The sequence below is a fragment of the Lissotriton vulgaris genome, unplaced genomic scaffold (genome assembly GCF_964263255.1).
Source record: "Lissotriton vulgaris unplaced genomic scaffold, aLisVul1.2 SCAFFOLD_236, whole genome shotgun sequence".
NCBI classification, from domain to species: Eukaryota; Metazoa; Chordata; class Amphibia; order Caudata; family Salamandridae; genus Lissotriton; species Lissotriton vulgaris.
Window position 1 is genome coordinate 1,642,717 of NW_028246389.1, and position 12,566 is coordinate 1,655,282.

Genomic DNA, 12,566 nt, shown 5'->3' on the forward strand with positions numbered 1-12,566 from the left:
TTGTATATATACTGTCCACATGGATGGAAGAGTGACAGAATGAATCTCACACCTTAAAAGCAGGGGTCTTTAAACACAGGGTGAGGGGGGTGGGGGGTCTCAAGTGATCCAGGAAAGGGGGGGGGGGTCATTTGCCAAAAGCACCACTATGCTGATAACAGTGCTTTGTTTTAAGCAGATAAAAAGAGCAGCAGTAAGTACCATCTTTTGTCATTTAGATCCCACCTGGGAGTATGTGTCAAAAGGGAAGGTAATCCAAATATGCTCCAAAACCCCCACCCCAAATTTTTATAATCACAACGAATACTTTTACACATTAGTAAGACCTGCCTGACCAGAATAGCATGTTTGGCAAGCATTTATTTGATTGTATTTTTAAAATAGCAACAGAACTTAACTTAAATGTTTAAAAAATTCTAAACTAGGCCTGGGTGGTAAATTCCGTTCCGCTCGCGGAATTTGGGTAATTTTGCATTCCGCGGAGAACGCGGGAATGCCAAAAATTCCGCGATCTGCGGCTTTGCGGAATTTTTGGCTTGTTCGCACTTTCAAAATGCGTGTTTGCGAGATATTTCCCCCAAGCACGCAAACAGTGTTCGCAAACAGGAAAAAAGCATTTCGAACTGGTGGAACAAGCAATTCCGCGTGTTCGCAGAATTTCTAAGTGCTCGCGGAGATTTTTTGCTGTTCCGCCAAGCTTTGCGTAGCGCAATTACGCAAATTCCGCCCAACCCAACTCTAAACACATTGAAACATTGCCAATTGTAATAGAATAATAGTGCAAAATTCTGAGGGGGGCTATATGATGCCCCCCCCCCTTTTACTGGGGGGCAAAGTATAAAAAAGTTTGAAGACCACTGCCTTAATGCTACCTACAGAGCACCGCACTGGTTAACGCAGTCCATAGTGCATTCTTCTTAAGAGTCTAGAACAAGCCCAGGCAGCAGCAATGCATGCTTCTTCAGGATTCCTAAATGTCTAGCTCCATGAGTGAGTTGCACATCCAGTCCAGGTTTTTCTTGGTATTTTGGGGCATGTTGTCCTAATTTTGTCCTGATTTCATAACGGATAAAACAGATGACAAATCCCAGAATGCAAAATAAAATATGAGGACTAAAAGAGGTACTCACACAACTTGGCTTTGTCTGGACTATATTCACACACCCCAAAAGGGCACATTGGCAACACAAGTGTCCATAAAGCACAGAAAACTAACCAAAAACATGGCATAAGTGCATACGTCCATCGTGCACAGGCCAAATGGCGCACTGGATATCTCCATGTCATCAAGACTGCAATGTTCTGGTTGTGGGATTTTCTTTCTCAAATCAATGTTTTAAGTGTTTTAGTTCAACTAACGTGAACAACGTATATTACTCCCAGAATGCCAAAAAGATCATGATGACATGCCACCGTGAAAAGACCAGGCGACACAGGCTACAACAGGTGCAGCACAGGCAGATACTGGTTGAGAATCCCTTACACATCACACATACAGATATAGCTGACAAGTGGCTCCACGTCATGTGGGACATCTTCACCAGTAATTTCAGCGCTGCGTCCATCATTTCCGTGGGGTTGCTTTGTGCGCCCTAAATTAGCAGCGTATGCCCAGACGTGGGTCCCTAACTCATGTAGCCACTGGATTCTAGCTAGCCTGGCTGATGAGGGGTGTTACCCTGAAACCGGTCCCAGGATGCTTGTTTCCAGTCCAGGGAAGACTTGGATTAGCAGTTCTGGCTGGACTGGTCCCATGAGGCACGGGGTCAAGGCTGATTTGTATATAGCTATGTCTGAACTGGGGTGGCAAAGTGAGCTAAAGAATGATGATGGATTCAACCCAGATCTGTGACTGGGGGTGAGTGTCTGAAAAGTTTCAGTGCTCCGTCCATCATTTCCTTGTGGTTACCTTCATCAGTAATGCTTTCTTACCCATGAACTTGTTCCCTCAGGGCCATGCAATTTGATATTTAATATTCAAAGTAAGGGCTGAAAAATCTGAGCATGCAATATACTGCTGACTAAAAGCCATGACTTGCTCAGGGTCTCAAACATGACACATGACCACTTATCAAATATACGCCGAAAGGTATTTCATGGAAGTTGTCGCTACACTTGGGCAGAGGATATACAGCCTGCTGCTGTAAACTTTGAAGTACAGTGCGTAGTATGAGGGTAAACAGTTAATCCGCTTGGTGTGATGTACTCTAAATTTAGCAGAGCACCATGTCCCCGATGCCTTTTTCTCCTGGTGCCAGAGACCTGAGGTTGGATGCGGGAATGGCGCACCTGCATCGAGGTAATTCTGCATCCGTTTTTCAGTCGTGACTTTTGTAGGTTAACATGATTAATGAAGTAACATGAAGGAAAGCACAAATGCAGAGGGAGTCCTGTACCTAGCATAGAGAAATTACATTGAACAGCTTCCAGCTCAGCAGTACTTCCCGACCTTTATATATACTGCAGCATGCTCCAGATAAGGAGATCCCCTGGTGAATTCTGGGAGTTTCGTATTGGCCACATTAGGAGAACCAATGTTGTGTCTCCATTCTGATTAATAACATGTTCACAGTAGAGGACATGCTTTGTATGGTGACAGGATGGATCCATGTCACCAGAACACCTCTTTGCAATTCAGGGGCTTTGTTTTTACATATCTACATAGCATTGTAGTCATGTGTGTTGGTTTAATTGGCTCAATTAAAATGAACAAGACAACAACTTACTGAATGCACTGATATCTTGCATAGCTAATTATACGTCTTGGCCTACAAGAAGCAGCATGCAATAGGATTTTGGCCTGGTGGAGATCATTTTCATGGTTGATGGGCACAGTGCGTAATTTGTAAAATATTAAGTGCTCTGACCAGGAGGCCACTGCAGCTTGCACCACACATTGCCCTTGTCATCGCTGCCATAACAAATACTAACCATCTCTCTCGCATGTAAATTCAGTTCAGATTATTCCAGGTCTCCAAAGCAAAAGGAATGGCTGGGGAGGCAGGTATTAGCAATTTTAATGTATATAGTATTCCTAAACAACCTTTGTTCTGCTCATCTCTAAATTAGTTTAGCAGCGCCACCATGTGGTACACTGTTCTAAGTATGGTGTTTACAATTAGGTGCCAGTGCGGGGGACCGGAAACCAATTAAATGCCCTGCGAGGCACCGGAAAGCACCAGCTCAAATTAAATACTGAGGGGGGACACAAGATTTATTGGGTCATATTTGAAAAAATTATTGGTTCAAACAAGGGAAAGTTTTATGGATTTGTTAGGTATTCTTTTAGCCCATCTAAGAAAGTCTCATGTTTCTTAAAGGGGCCACCCAGTGTACAGAAAAAAATTGTTCTCTTTACTCATTCCTGCATGGCTAGTAATCACCACCAATAACCATTCTTGAATGTTGCTTCATTTGATGATGTCATCTGGGGTTTTGAGGTGTCAATTTCATAGCTACTGGAGCACTTTATTGTTTGCTTGGAGACAAATGCTGACTGGTAGGGTCAACATCATATTTCATGTGATGTCATGGATCAAATCGGGGAAATGTAATGGCTAATATGAGGGTTGAATTTCGTTTACATGGAAGAATCTAATTCTAGAAAAACACAAAGTTTTCAATCTCAGGCTTTTACAATCCTTTTCCCCCCAGGTATGATAGTCTCAGAGTGCAGTGATGCAGAAAATTAATCTTTATTACTGTAAACAAAGTTTACAAACGACTGACTCGTGCAGTAACCTTATAATTCAATGCATTCGAAGGGTGATGCATTGCTTGCAGATTAAGGGGTAAATAATTAACAATCATGAGTGTCATTTCATTCTGGAATGAGAGCACTTTCATTATGACACTGATGTGAATACATTTATCGTTTGGGTTTGGGTAGATATTTTCATATTGATGTAGAATTTCAGCTTTGATTTTGGAACTTTTCGAGATTATATTTGCTAAATTGTTTAGCAAATGTTTCTTAAGCCGCCTTTGTTTTGCTCTTTTAGGTCTCATGTTTTATTACGCTGGGGTGCCTGGAATTGAGCAAATTTTTATGTGTATTTATAGGCATCCATGAGGTGCAAACCTTGCTAGAAAATATGGAGCGCAGAATAAAAAAGTGATTTGCAATGGCAATGTTCTCTTTCAGTTTCTTCACGTATGGAAATATTGTCTAGCACAAACAAAAAAAACAAGTTATCCATGAGATTTAAGTGGATTCTATATGCAAAACAATGATTTTAGCTGGAACATGATGCATACTGAGTGTCCTGGTGGTACTTACCGACAGATGCTGGAAAAGCCACGCCCTCATGATGTTGGTGGCCACTTTGGGGAAGATGCCTCGCTTCTTATTTCGCTTTTTGTCGCGGTCCAGATCATCGTCGTCCCCCGTGCTGGGCGATGCCACACTATTGTCCATACAATCCCCTGCAAAATAGCAGACAACCCTGTGAGGGGCCACGAACAAACCTGCATATTGTTTTTACATTTTTATGCACAACAGTTTTAAATAGTGCTGTTGTATCACCTTTTGAAAAGTTCAAATCACTCAAAGAAATGTTAGAAGTAAATAACAGCACATCAGATGCTCTCACTGCAAAGGAACGACCACCATACTGAATTTTTCTGGCACTTGGTGATGGACATGAAACTGACTGCACCTTAGCTCGACCCAATATATGGGTGAAAATAGTGAATTTTCCCATGTCTTTTTGTCATCTCCTCACTTCTATTACATTTTAATTCATTCCAATCAAACTGTTCATAGTTTTTTCTCTAGTTCTCTCCATATTTTGTCAATTTATTATATTTTTTCCTTTTTTTGCCCAGGTCTTTTTTCTTTTGTTATTCATTTTTTTTCCTTCATCAGAACCAACTTTACGCTCAAGTTTCTTTTTCATGTTCTGCCCTTTTCTACAACTTTCATAAGTTTGCTTAGTGCCTCCCTTTTACCAACATCTTTCCTCACATTTACATTCTTTCCCCTATTTGTTTCACTATCTCACCCCTTTATTTCCTGTCATTTCTATCACTTTTCGTCTCTTGCAATCTTTTTCCTATTTGTTTCACTATCTCACCCCTTTATTTCCTGTCATTTCTATCCCTTTTCGTCTCTCGCAATCTTTTTCACCAGCAGATCTCACTATTTAATGGCTGTCGTACTTGGTACCTTGCTTTGCATCTCCTTTTCACTTTGCTATTTCTTTCGCCCCTCTGTTATAGTTTATCTAACTGCTAGCCCATCCTCTCTTTTTGTCTTCTCTTCCCTGGGCTTGACGTTAACTCATTCACTGTCTTTCTCCTACAAATTCTTTTTCCTCATCCTCTTGCCTTGTCCACGTCTTTCTCACTCTCGCTCGTATCCCCATTCTTGGCACTTGTTAAGAATCTCTATTACTATCTCTGTCATCCCCTTATTTCCTTTTATGTGTCTCCAACCTTTTCTGTACCAAGAGCTACTTATGTTCAATGAAACGCATTAAGAGCTACTAATATTATTAATGTTGTATAATCTTCATTTTTTTTGCATGTATATTAATTCAACCAAGCAAAAGCTTTCTAATTTAATAAGCTGGGCTGCACACTGGTGAGCTACTCAAAGGTAGTTGGAGATCTGACAGTAGCTCACGAGCTACTAGTTGGAGACCTTAATTCATTATTTTCACTCTCAAGATCTCTTCTTTACTCAATTTTTCTTCCTTCCCCCACTCTCCAAAGTCTTATCACCTGTTTTTGCAGTCTCTCCCTCTTCTCTCACTGCTGCCTTCCTCCCGCTGCGGCCAACGCTGTATACATCACGCAACACCTGACAACCCCAGAATAACTTTTTCCATTATTCAGTGGATCCTGTTGGTCCTGTAACCCCTGCCTGATGGCAAACTGAGCAAAAAACCAAAGGTTGGAAAAAGGTTTGCTTCCTTGGCAGCTTCAAAACAGCTTCTCTTGCTGGACCCTACTTCTGCCCTCAATGCCCTTTACCAGTTCAGGTTGGCATGGGTGCCCACCTATCTGTCACTTCGGCCCTCCCTTCACCCCCTGCATACGCTTTGCCTTAATAAACATAAATCAGACGAGCGCTGTCAACAGCTGCCGCGCTTTCATATCCTGCGGCAAGAAAGAGGCTTAAAAGCCTGCCTGGAGGGCAAGTAAATTATGCATCAGAGAGGTGGCGTCTCTGGGCCTGCCATGCACCGTAATGGCGCATCCCCTGCGCCGTGCGCCGGCCCTGCTTTCCCTATGCAAGCTCCTCATCTAGGCCAGACCCATCTCCATAAGAAGAATTAAAGGTGGCTCAGGAACAAAGACAGGCAGGAACAAAGGGATGGTGGAGGAGGGGAGCAGAACCAATGGGAGCTGCCTTAATCAGCTCCTCGCGGGCTGGCGTTCCATGGAGGGAGTGAGGGGGCTGGCAGAGTGCTTCTTAGAAGAGTCTTGCAAATGTCAAGGGATCCTATAAAGGCTGTTGCTCCATTAGAAGCCTGGCCTCCTTTTCAAACTTGGTTGCAACAACTGATCATTCAATATCAGGAGAACTCAAGGTCATAACTCTCCACCGGCTTCCTCAACCAGCCAAGCACTTCTTCCGGGCAAGGAATGTACTCTTTGTGGGCCAAGTAGATACTTTTTTTGTGCAAAAGGAAAAAGTTACTTGCCTGTAACAATCAGTTTGCAGATTGTTGTGGGTGTTCAGGGGGGGGGGGGGGGGGGTTTGGTGCAAGGCACCAGGAACTAAGTCCCATTCCTGGTGTCCGTCTGTTTTACCTATCTCACCAATTTATTTTCACCCAGCAGAAGTTGCCACGACAGCCCTTCAGACCAGGCCCATCCATAGCCTCAGTTAACTTTTTGAAAAGCAAATCATAAAACACCATACCTAACACCAGGGAATTTAATTTTGGCTATTTTGGAAGCTTCTGTACTTTTGACACACAAACGGTCACTTTATCAGAGGTTCACATGATTTTTAAAAAGCGTACCCTCGCTCTTGAAAACTGTCCACAAAGGGACTGGTCTCTATGGCTGCTCATTCTAAACCACCTGTTTTAGCCTGTGAACTCCCTGAAATAACAATTTCCTTTCTGTCCTGAGATAGTTGGCTTCTTCTACCTTTCCTCCTCAAATCGCCTGGCATCCTGGACAGCTCCGGGCCAGAGCACGCTTGCGCGCCTCGTGAAAGCAAGGCTGTCTAGGTGGCAGCAGCACTGTCCTCCTGTGCGCACTACTGAATCAAGACTGTAGACAACCTTACCCTAGTGGTTGATCCATCAAAAGGATTCTGGACACTCATGCCACAAAGGTGCTTTTGGCCAGACTGAGTAGGCTATGGACTGAAAATGCCATCAGGGATAAGGGCACTTAGTAAAGCCACCTTTGTAAGCCAGTTACTCTTGGAATGTTGGGTCTATTCCCCCCTCACCAAAAACACCAGTGGTGCACCGTGCATGCCCCTAGCTGTCTCATTCACTCCCATGCATGTTCAATTTGAGACAGGCAGGACTTTAAAATATAAACGCAGCTCGTGTGTTTATCTTGTGCTTCAAGCCGTCTTTGACAAACAAGTTACCATACTATCCCAGAAAATTCTAGGTAACAACAAAAAATGTGTATCATTCAGTCTGACAATTTACTCAATGACTATCTGATTTCAGATGTTGGTATTCCATAAACAGTAAAATTCAAACTACCCAGTGACCCGAACACAACAGCCCTGATTAACACTGCACAACACCACAATGCAAGCAACATCTCAGTGTATTACCGTGTACCCGGAGGTGTGCAGATTCGTGTCGTTTTTTTTGTATGTACTAGCAGTCATTCTCACAAAACTACGAAATGATGGTGCATTCATGCAAGACAACTAAATGTAAGTCATGAATGTTGCATTGTTTATCTGCAGTGCTTAATTTGTGAAAGTAAGAGTGCCAAGGCCCGAAGCTCTGCTCAGAAGCAGGCGGTTAGTGCACTTAAATATCTGCGTGCCGAATACCAATGCTAGTAGTCTTTAATCCACTACCAGACACTCCCTGTCACTTTTCCTCGCACCTGCATACTCCTGCTTTCTCCCTCTGTGACGGTTTTCCTGTCTTTCTCTTCCTCCGTCTTTCCGATCTGTCTGTTTAGTGCTGTATCAAGGGCAACAGTATGCCCACTTCCTACCATGATGTAGCACTATTTCAGACCAATGTTTAGATAACTTTACAATTTAGAGGAACCTGTGGGTCCACACTTTATGGACAATATGTATTTCTCTTACAGTTTTGGTCACAAAATGTATACACTCTTTTTTCTAAAAACAGAGTGGACACCCAAGAGCCCATCTGCATTCCTTATTCTTAAAAGACTTCAGGAGGAGTGTGTTTTACACATTCACTTTGAGAGATACATTTAATTTGTGAGTCAGGGAACACTAGGGTAATGTCTCCACTGCGAGAATCAGATCAGGTTCTTTATTCTTTCTGCAATCATAGATCCCCTCTAGGCAGTGGTTAATTTGTAATAAGTGCTGGGGCTCTCATCGGGAGGCAGCTTGCACCAGCCCATTTCTCCTGTTAGCACCGCCTAAAACAGAACCAACTATTAACCATGAAAGCGGGGAGAGGATGTAGAGCAATAGCTGCAGACTTCGGAGCTGTTGAACCAGGTTTAAGTATGGGAGTCGGCTTGCCATCCTGTGATTCTGGGCAAACCACTTAATCTCCCCATAAATGAAATGGTTCTTAACCGGTGCTCATGAAAAAGGATGGTGTTGATGATTATGTGCTAGTGCTGAGCACCAGAAACCACCAGCTCAAATTAAGCACTGCCTCTTGGATCAGTAACAGTGCTAAAGATGATCCATACTGCAGTGTTCAGCGCTCCTACAGATTTTCCCTCACATGGCCCTGGACCAGTGGCAGGTGTGGAAGAGGCACACAGCAGAGCCAGGCCATGTGGCAACCCATCCAATGGTTGTTGGAACCATGAAACCTTTGGGGTACACGAGAACCTTCAGCAAAGTTGGACCATTTGTTGGATCTCAACAGACCAGGCAGTGTGAAACTATCCCTGTTCAAAGGCTCAGTGCCATTCTTACACATGGCTGGCTCGGATGTATTTCTCAGCTATAACAGTCAGGGCAAAAAGCAAAATGTAATTACCTGTAGCAATAGGTTTGCAGCTTGTAAATTCACATGTTGTGCATACTTCTGCCATCTGGAGGGTTGGGTTGGAATTGCCTCTTATTTTTCCAAGGTTTTAAGTCTTTGGGGGTTGATTATGTGAGTGTTCATGTGCAGACATACCCATGACCTCAGCCGACACAGGCTCTGTTCCATGTTCTATTGTTAGAGTATGTTTTTCCCAGCATCAAGGTTGCTTCAGAAACTGCAGAGCTATGCAGAGGTGATGAGGGGGTCTGCACTCTGAGACTCCCAGGGTATACTTCCAAGGCCTTTCAACTTAGAGTAAAACAATTCTGAGCTAAACCACTAAATGACAGTAGGAAAGCAGAGCATGTGATCTACAACAACACATGCTGCAAATATATGGTACAAAACAAAATCAGTATAAACCTGCAAGCCCCTCCTTCAGATCCAGTCTGGCCCGAGAGTGAACTCTAATGCTGGCAGTCATCCCAACAATGTGTAACGCCAAGGATGAAGACTGGCCAGTACCTGAGCGAGGCAGAGGGTCCATGTGAGCCCCAAATAAAATATCTATAGACAACAGTGTCACCAGTGTATGACAGCACCATGTGAATCAGAAAGGGTCACCAAAGTCTTTAACCCCTTGCGTGCTGCCGTCGGCCCCTGGCCGACGGGAGCACTACCTCGCTAGTGCTGCCGTCGGCCAACGGCCGACGCAGCTCCGCCCACCTAATAGAACGCCCGCACCGCGGCGGAAAAACCAACGCGTTTAAGGCGTTAATTACTTAAGTTGTCATACTTTGTTAAATCTGTGATTGCAGAATAAGGTTATATGCCTTACACACGGCCACTGGAATGATGCAATTTTGTGGGTGCTATCCTTTCTGCATGATTATGGGTTTGCAGCATTTTCCACATAACCCATCCTCTGCTGCATAACCTGTAGATTATTTCTACCTTACACAGGCCAAATGTTACTAAAAACAGGGTAACACGTGTTGCTGCGCAGAGGTAGGTCTTTCACAAAGATTGATGTTTTTCTTTCTGTTGTTTATTGCTGTATTTGGGTGCCAGACTGGTACTAATGGGGTGACACTTGTGTTCAGAGAGCTACAAAATAATTAAGTAACACTATTACAAAATGTGCCAAATTATGCCACATAATTTTCCTTTTCTTGCCTCATTATTTAGTAGTCCCTGCCTCATAATTTGGTCATTCCCTACCGCATCATTTCGGTGTCCAGTGTTTCTACGGTTGGTCAGCGCCATCCAGGGCGAGATGCCGTGGAGAGCGACCAGCTCGCCCGGTACCCCAGTTTTTTCAGGGGTGGAGGTAGCATTCCCCGGCTGGGCTAGCGGCACCTCCTTTTCCGAAGGCAGCTTGCAGCCTCAGTACTAGCGGGATGCGGCTTGAACAGTGCCAAGTCTATGCTCTGCATGACTGAGTTCACCTCTGACTCATGTTCTCAACGTTTATTTTATGCTTTGATTCAATTTTGCGTTCCAGGCGCAGGCCACATCCCCCACTCGTACATAATTATTACTTCAAGCTCCTTGGCTGTGCAGCCTTCGGGAGGTGGAGAGAGGGGGGAGCAGGGGACGGATGGCTAGGCGGAGAGGGGGAAAGCGAGGTTCAGTGGCTGACCGGTTCCAAGGAAAGCGGCAAGTGGACGGGCATGGAAGAGAGCTGAGAGAAGGGGGCGGGACTGAAGTAAGAAAAAGAGCTGAAAGAACAGAGAAGTTAGTGGCTGTGAGTGAGAGAAGACAGAGGGTGAGGAGCGGCGACAGGGAAACACACAGAGGTACAAGCAGCAATTGCCCATGTATTCTGCAGCAGCAGGAAGACTGTGGCCATCAACAAACTTTCAAGAGGTCGAAAAACGGAGGCAGATCCTCAGGAGTTGAGGACCCCAGACTGTGGAATGCCCTTGACCCGTCCTTGAGATAAAAACCAAACAGACTGTGAAGCTGGAACCTCCCAAAGAGGGAACATTTCACACATCCCCTCACAGATCAAGGATCGCAACAAACACATCCCACTGGACTCCAATTTTCTTTGTGTCTTCATTGTAACTGTATATTGCTAGATCATCTAGTAATCTGAGGTAACCAAAAGTAAACGTAGCTCTGTATGAGATACAAGGTAAATGAATGGTTGTATGACAGAGGCACGTGGCCAAACCATGAGTGCCTTTACAATGCAGCCTTGACAATGAATGCGTCGGAACAACACATTCCTTTACCACGCATGTCTTTACCACGTAATTTCGTGGGAAATGCATGATTGGTAAAGAGATGTGTGGTAAAGATCACAACCCAGCCCCTCCTCCCTGAGCCTAAAATCCTCGCCCCAGCCCTATTAACAACCAGACCAACCCCTGAGCTCTACAAACTACCACATCCCCAAAACCTGAAACCACCGGACTCTCCCCCCTGTCCTGGGTCCTAAATCCCTGGTTCCTGCCCTATAAACAACCCAACCCCCTCCCCTCCCCCTAAAAACAACCCCATCCCTAAAAACTAAAACTACCTCGACCCCCTTCACTCTGAGGCCTAAAACCCGCCCTCTGCCCTATAAACAACCTTAGCCCCCCACGCCGAAAAACTATACCCCACACCTAAAACCAGGCCCCAGCCCCACCTCCTCTCCCAGTCCTTTTGCTTCCTGTGTCCGCCCATCCGCAACTAGACTGTGTACTGCCTTAACCACACATATGCGTGGTTAAGGCATATGTGTGGTTACGGCAAGCATGGCTGCACCAGCGGGGAAATGGTACACGTGGCTCTGCCCACATTGTAAAGACCATTTCCCTAAATAAATGATAATTCAGACAGTGTAAGAGAACGGAGAGAATGGTGGCTATAGAGGTGGACAGGAAGGGAGCAGAGGTGACAGAGTCCAAGGAGAGAGACAGGCACAGGGTTGGACCGGAAACCATAATCACCTCTGGTAAAATGTTCAAACCAGCCTGCACTGGGGAGGCCGTTAGTAGAAAGTGGCCATGGGACCATGCCTGGATCATGGCAGCCCATCCTGCTCTCATAGTAGCCCCCTAGCCTATAGCCCTCCAAGGGAATGTCAGAGTTGCAGAAAGGCCCGTCCAAGCTTGGATAGGCATTAGGAAAGGGTAAATAAAAGAGCTATGCAAAAACCGAGAGCAGCTGGTCAACTTAGCAAGGTTAAGGGGAAGATGGGGGGTTAGGAGGCTGATATACGAACCACAGTCAGGTGCTTGTGTAAATTAAGGTTGTGCATGTAGTTCTGGTGACAGAGTATTGCACCGAGAACTCTGTAGACTGAAATCCTCCACACAAGAAAACGTTGTTTACACAAGTGAACTTCAAACGTACTCAGGTGGGGCAGAGGAAGTTCACAGCAGCACAACTTATTCAGTAAAGTAGTTGATGGGCATTAAACTTGTTCTTGTGTGGTGGTGGGGGTAG

General features: G+C 44.7%; 1 protein-coding gene across 4 annotated transcripts in view; it reads right to left on the reverse strand.

Annotated features, from left to right (window-relative positions):
* The window catches only part of LOC147665967 (homeobox protein meis3), a 131,355-nt gene that overhangs the window by 33,938 nt on the left and 84,851 nt on the right, over nucleotides 1-12,566 (reverse strand). For all 4 annotated transcript variants that reach the window (XM_086949368.1, XM_086949370.1, XM_086949367.1 and 1 more), the window contains exon 8: nucleotides 4,280-4,425. In XM_086949368.1, the coding sequence (XP_086805494.1) occupies nucleotides 4,280-4,425 (146 nt within the window). The remainder of the gene's footprint in view (nucleotides 1-4,279; nucleotides 4,426-12,566) is intronic.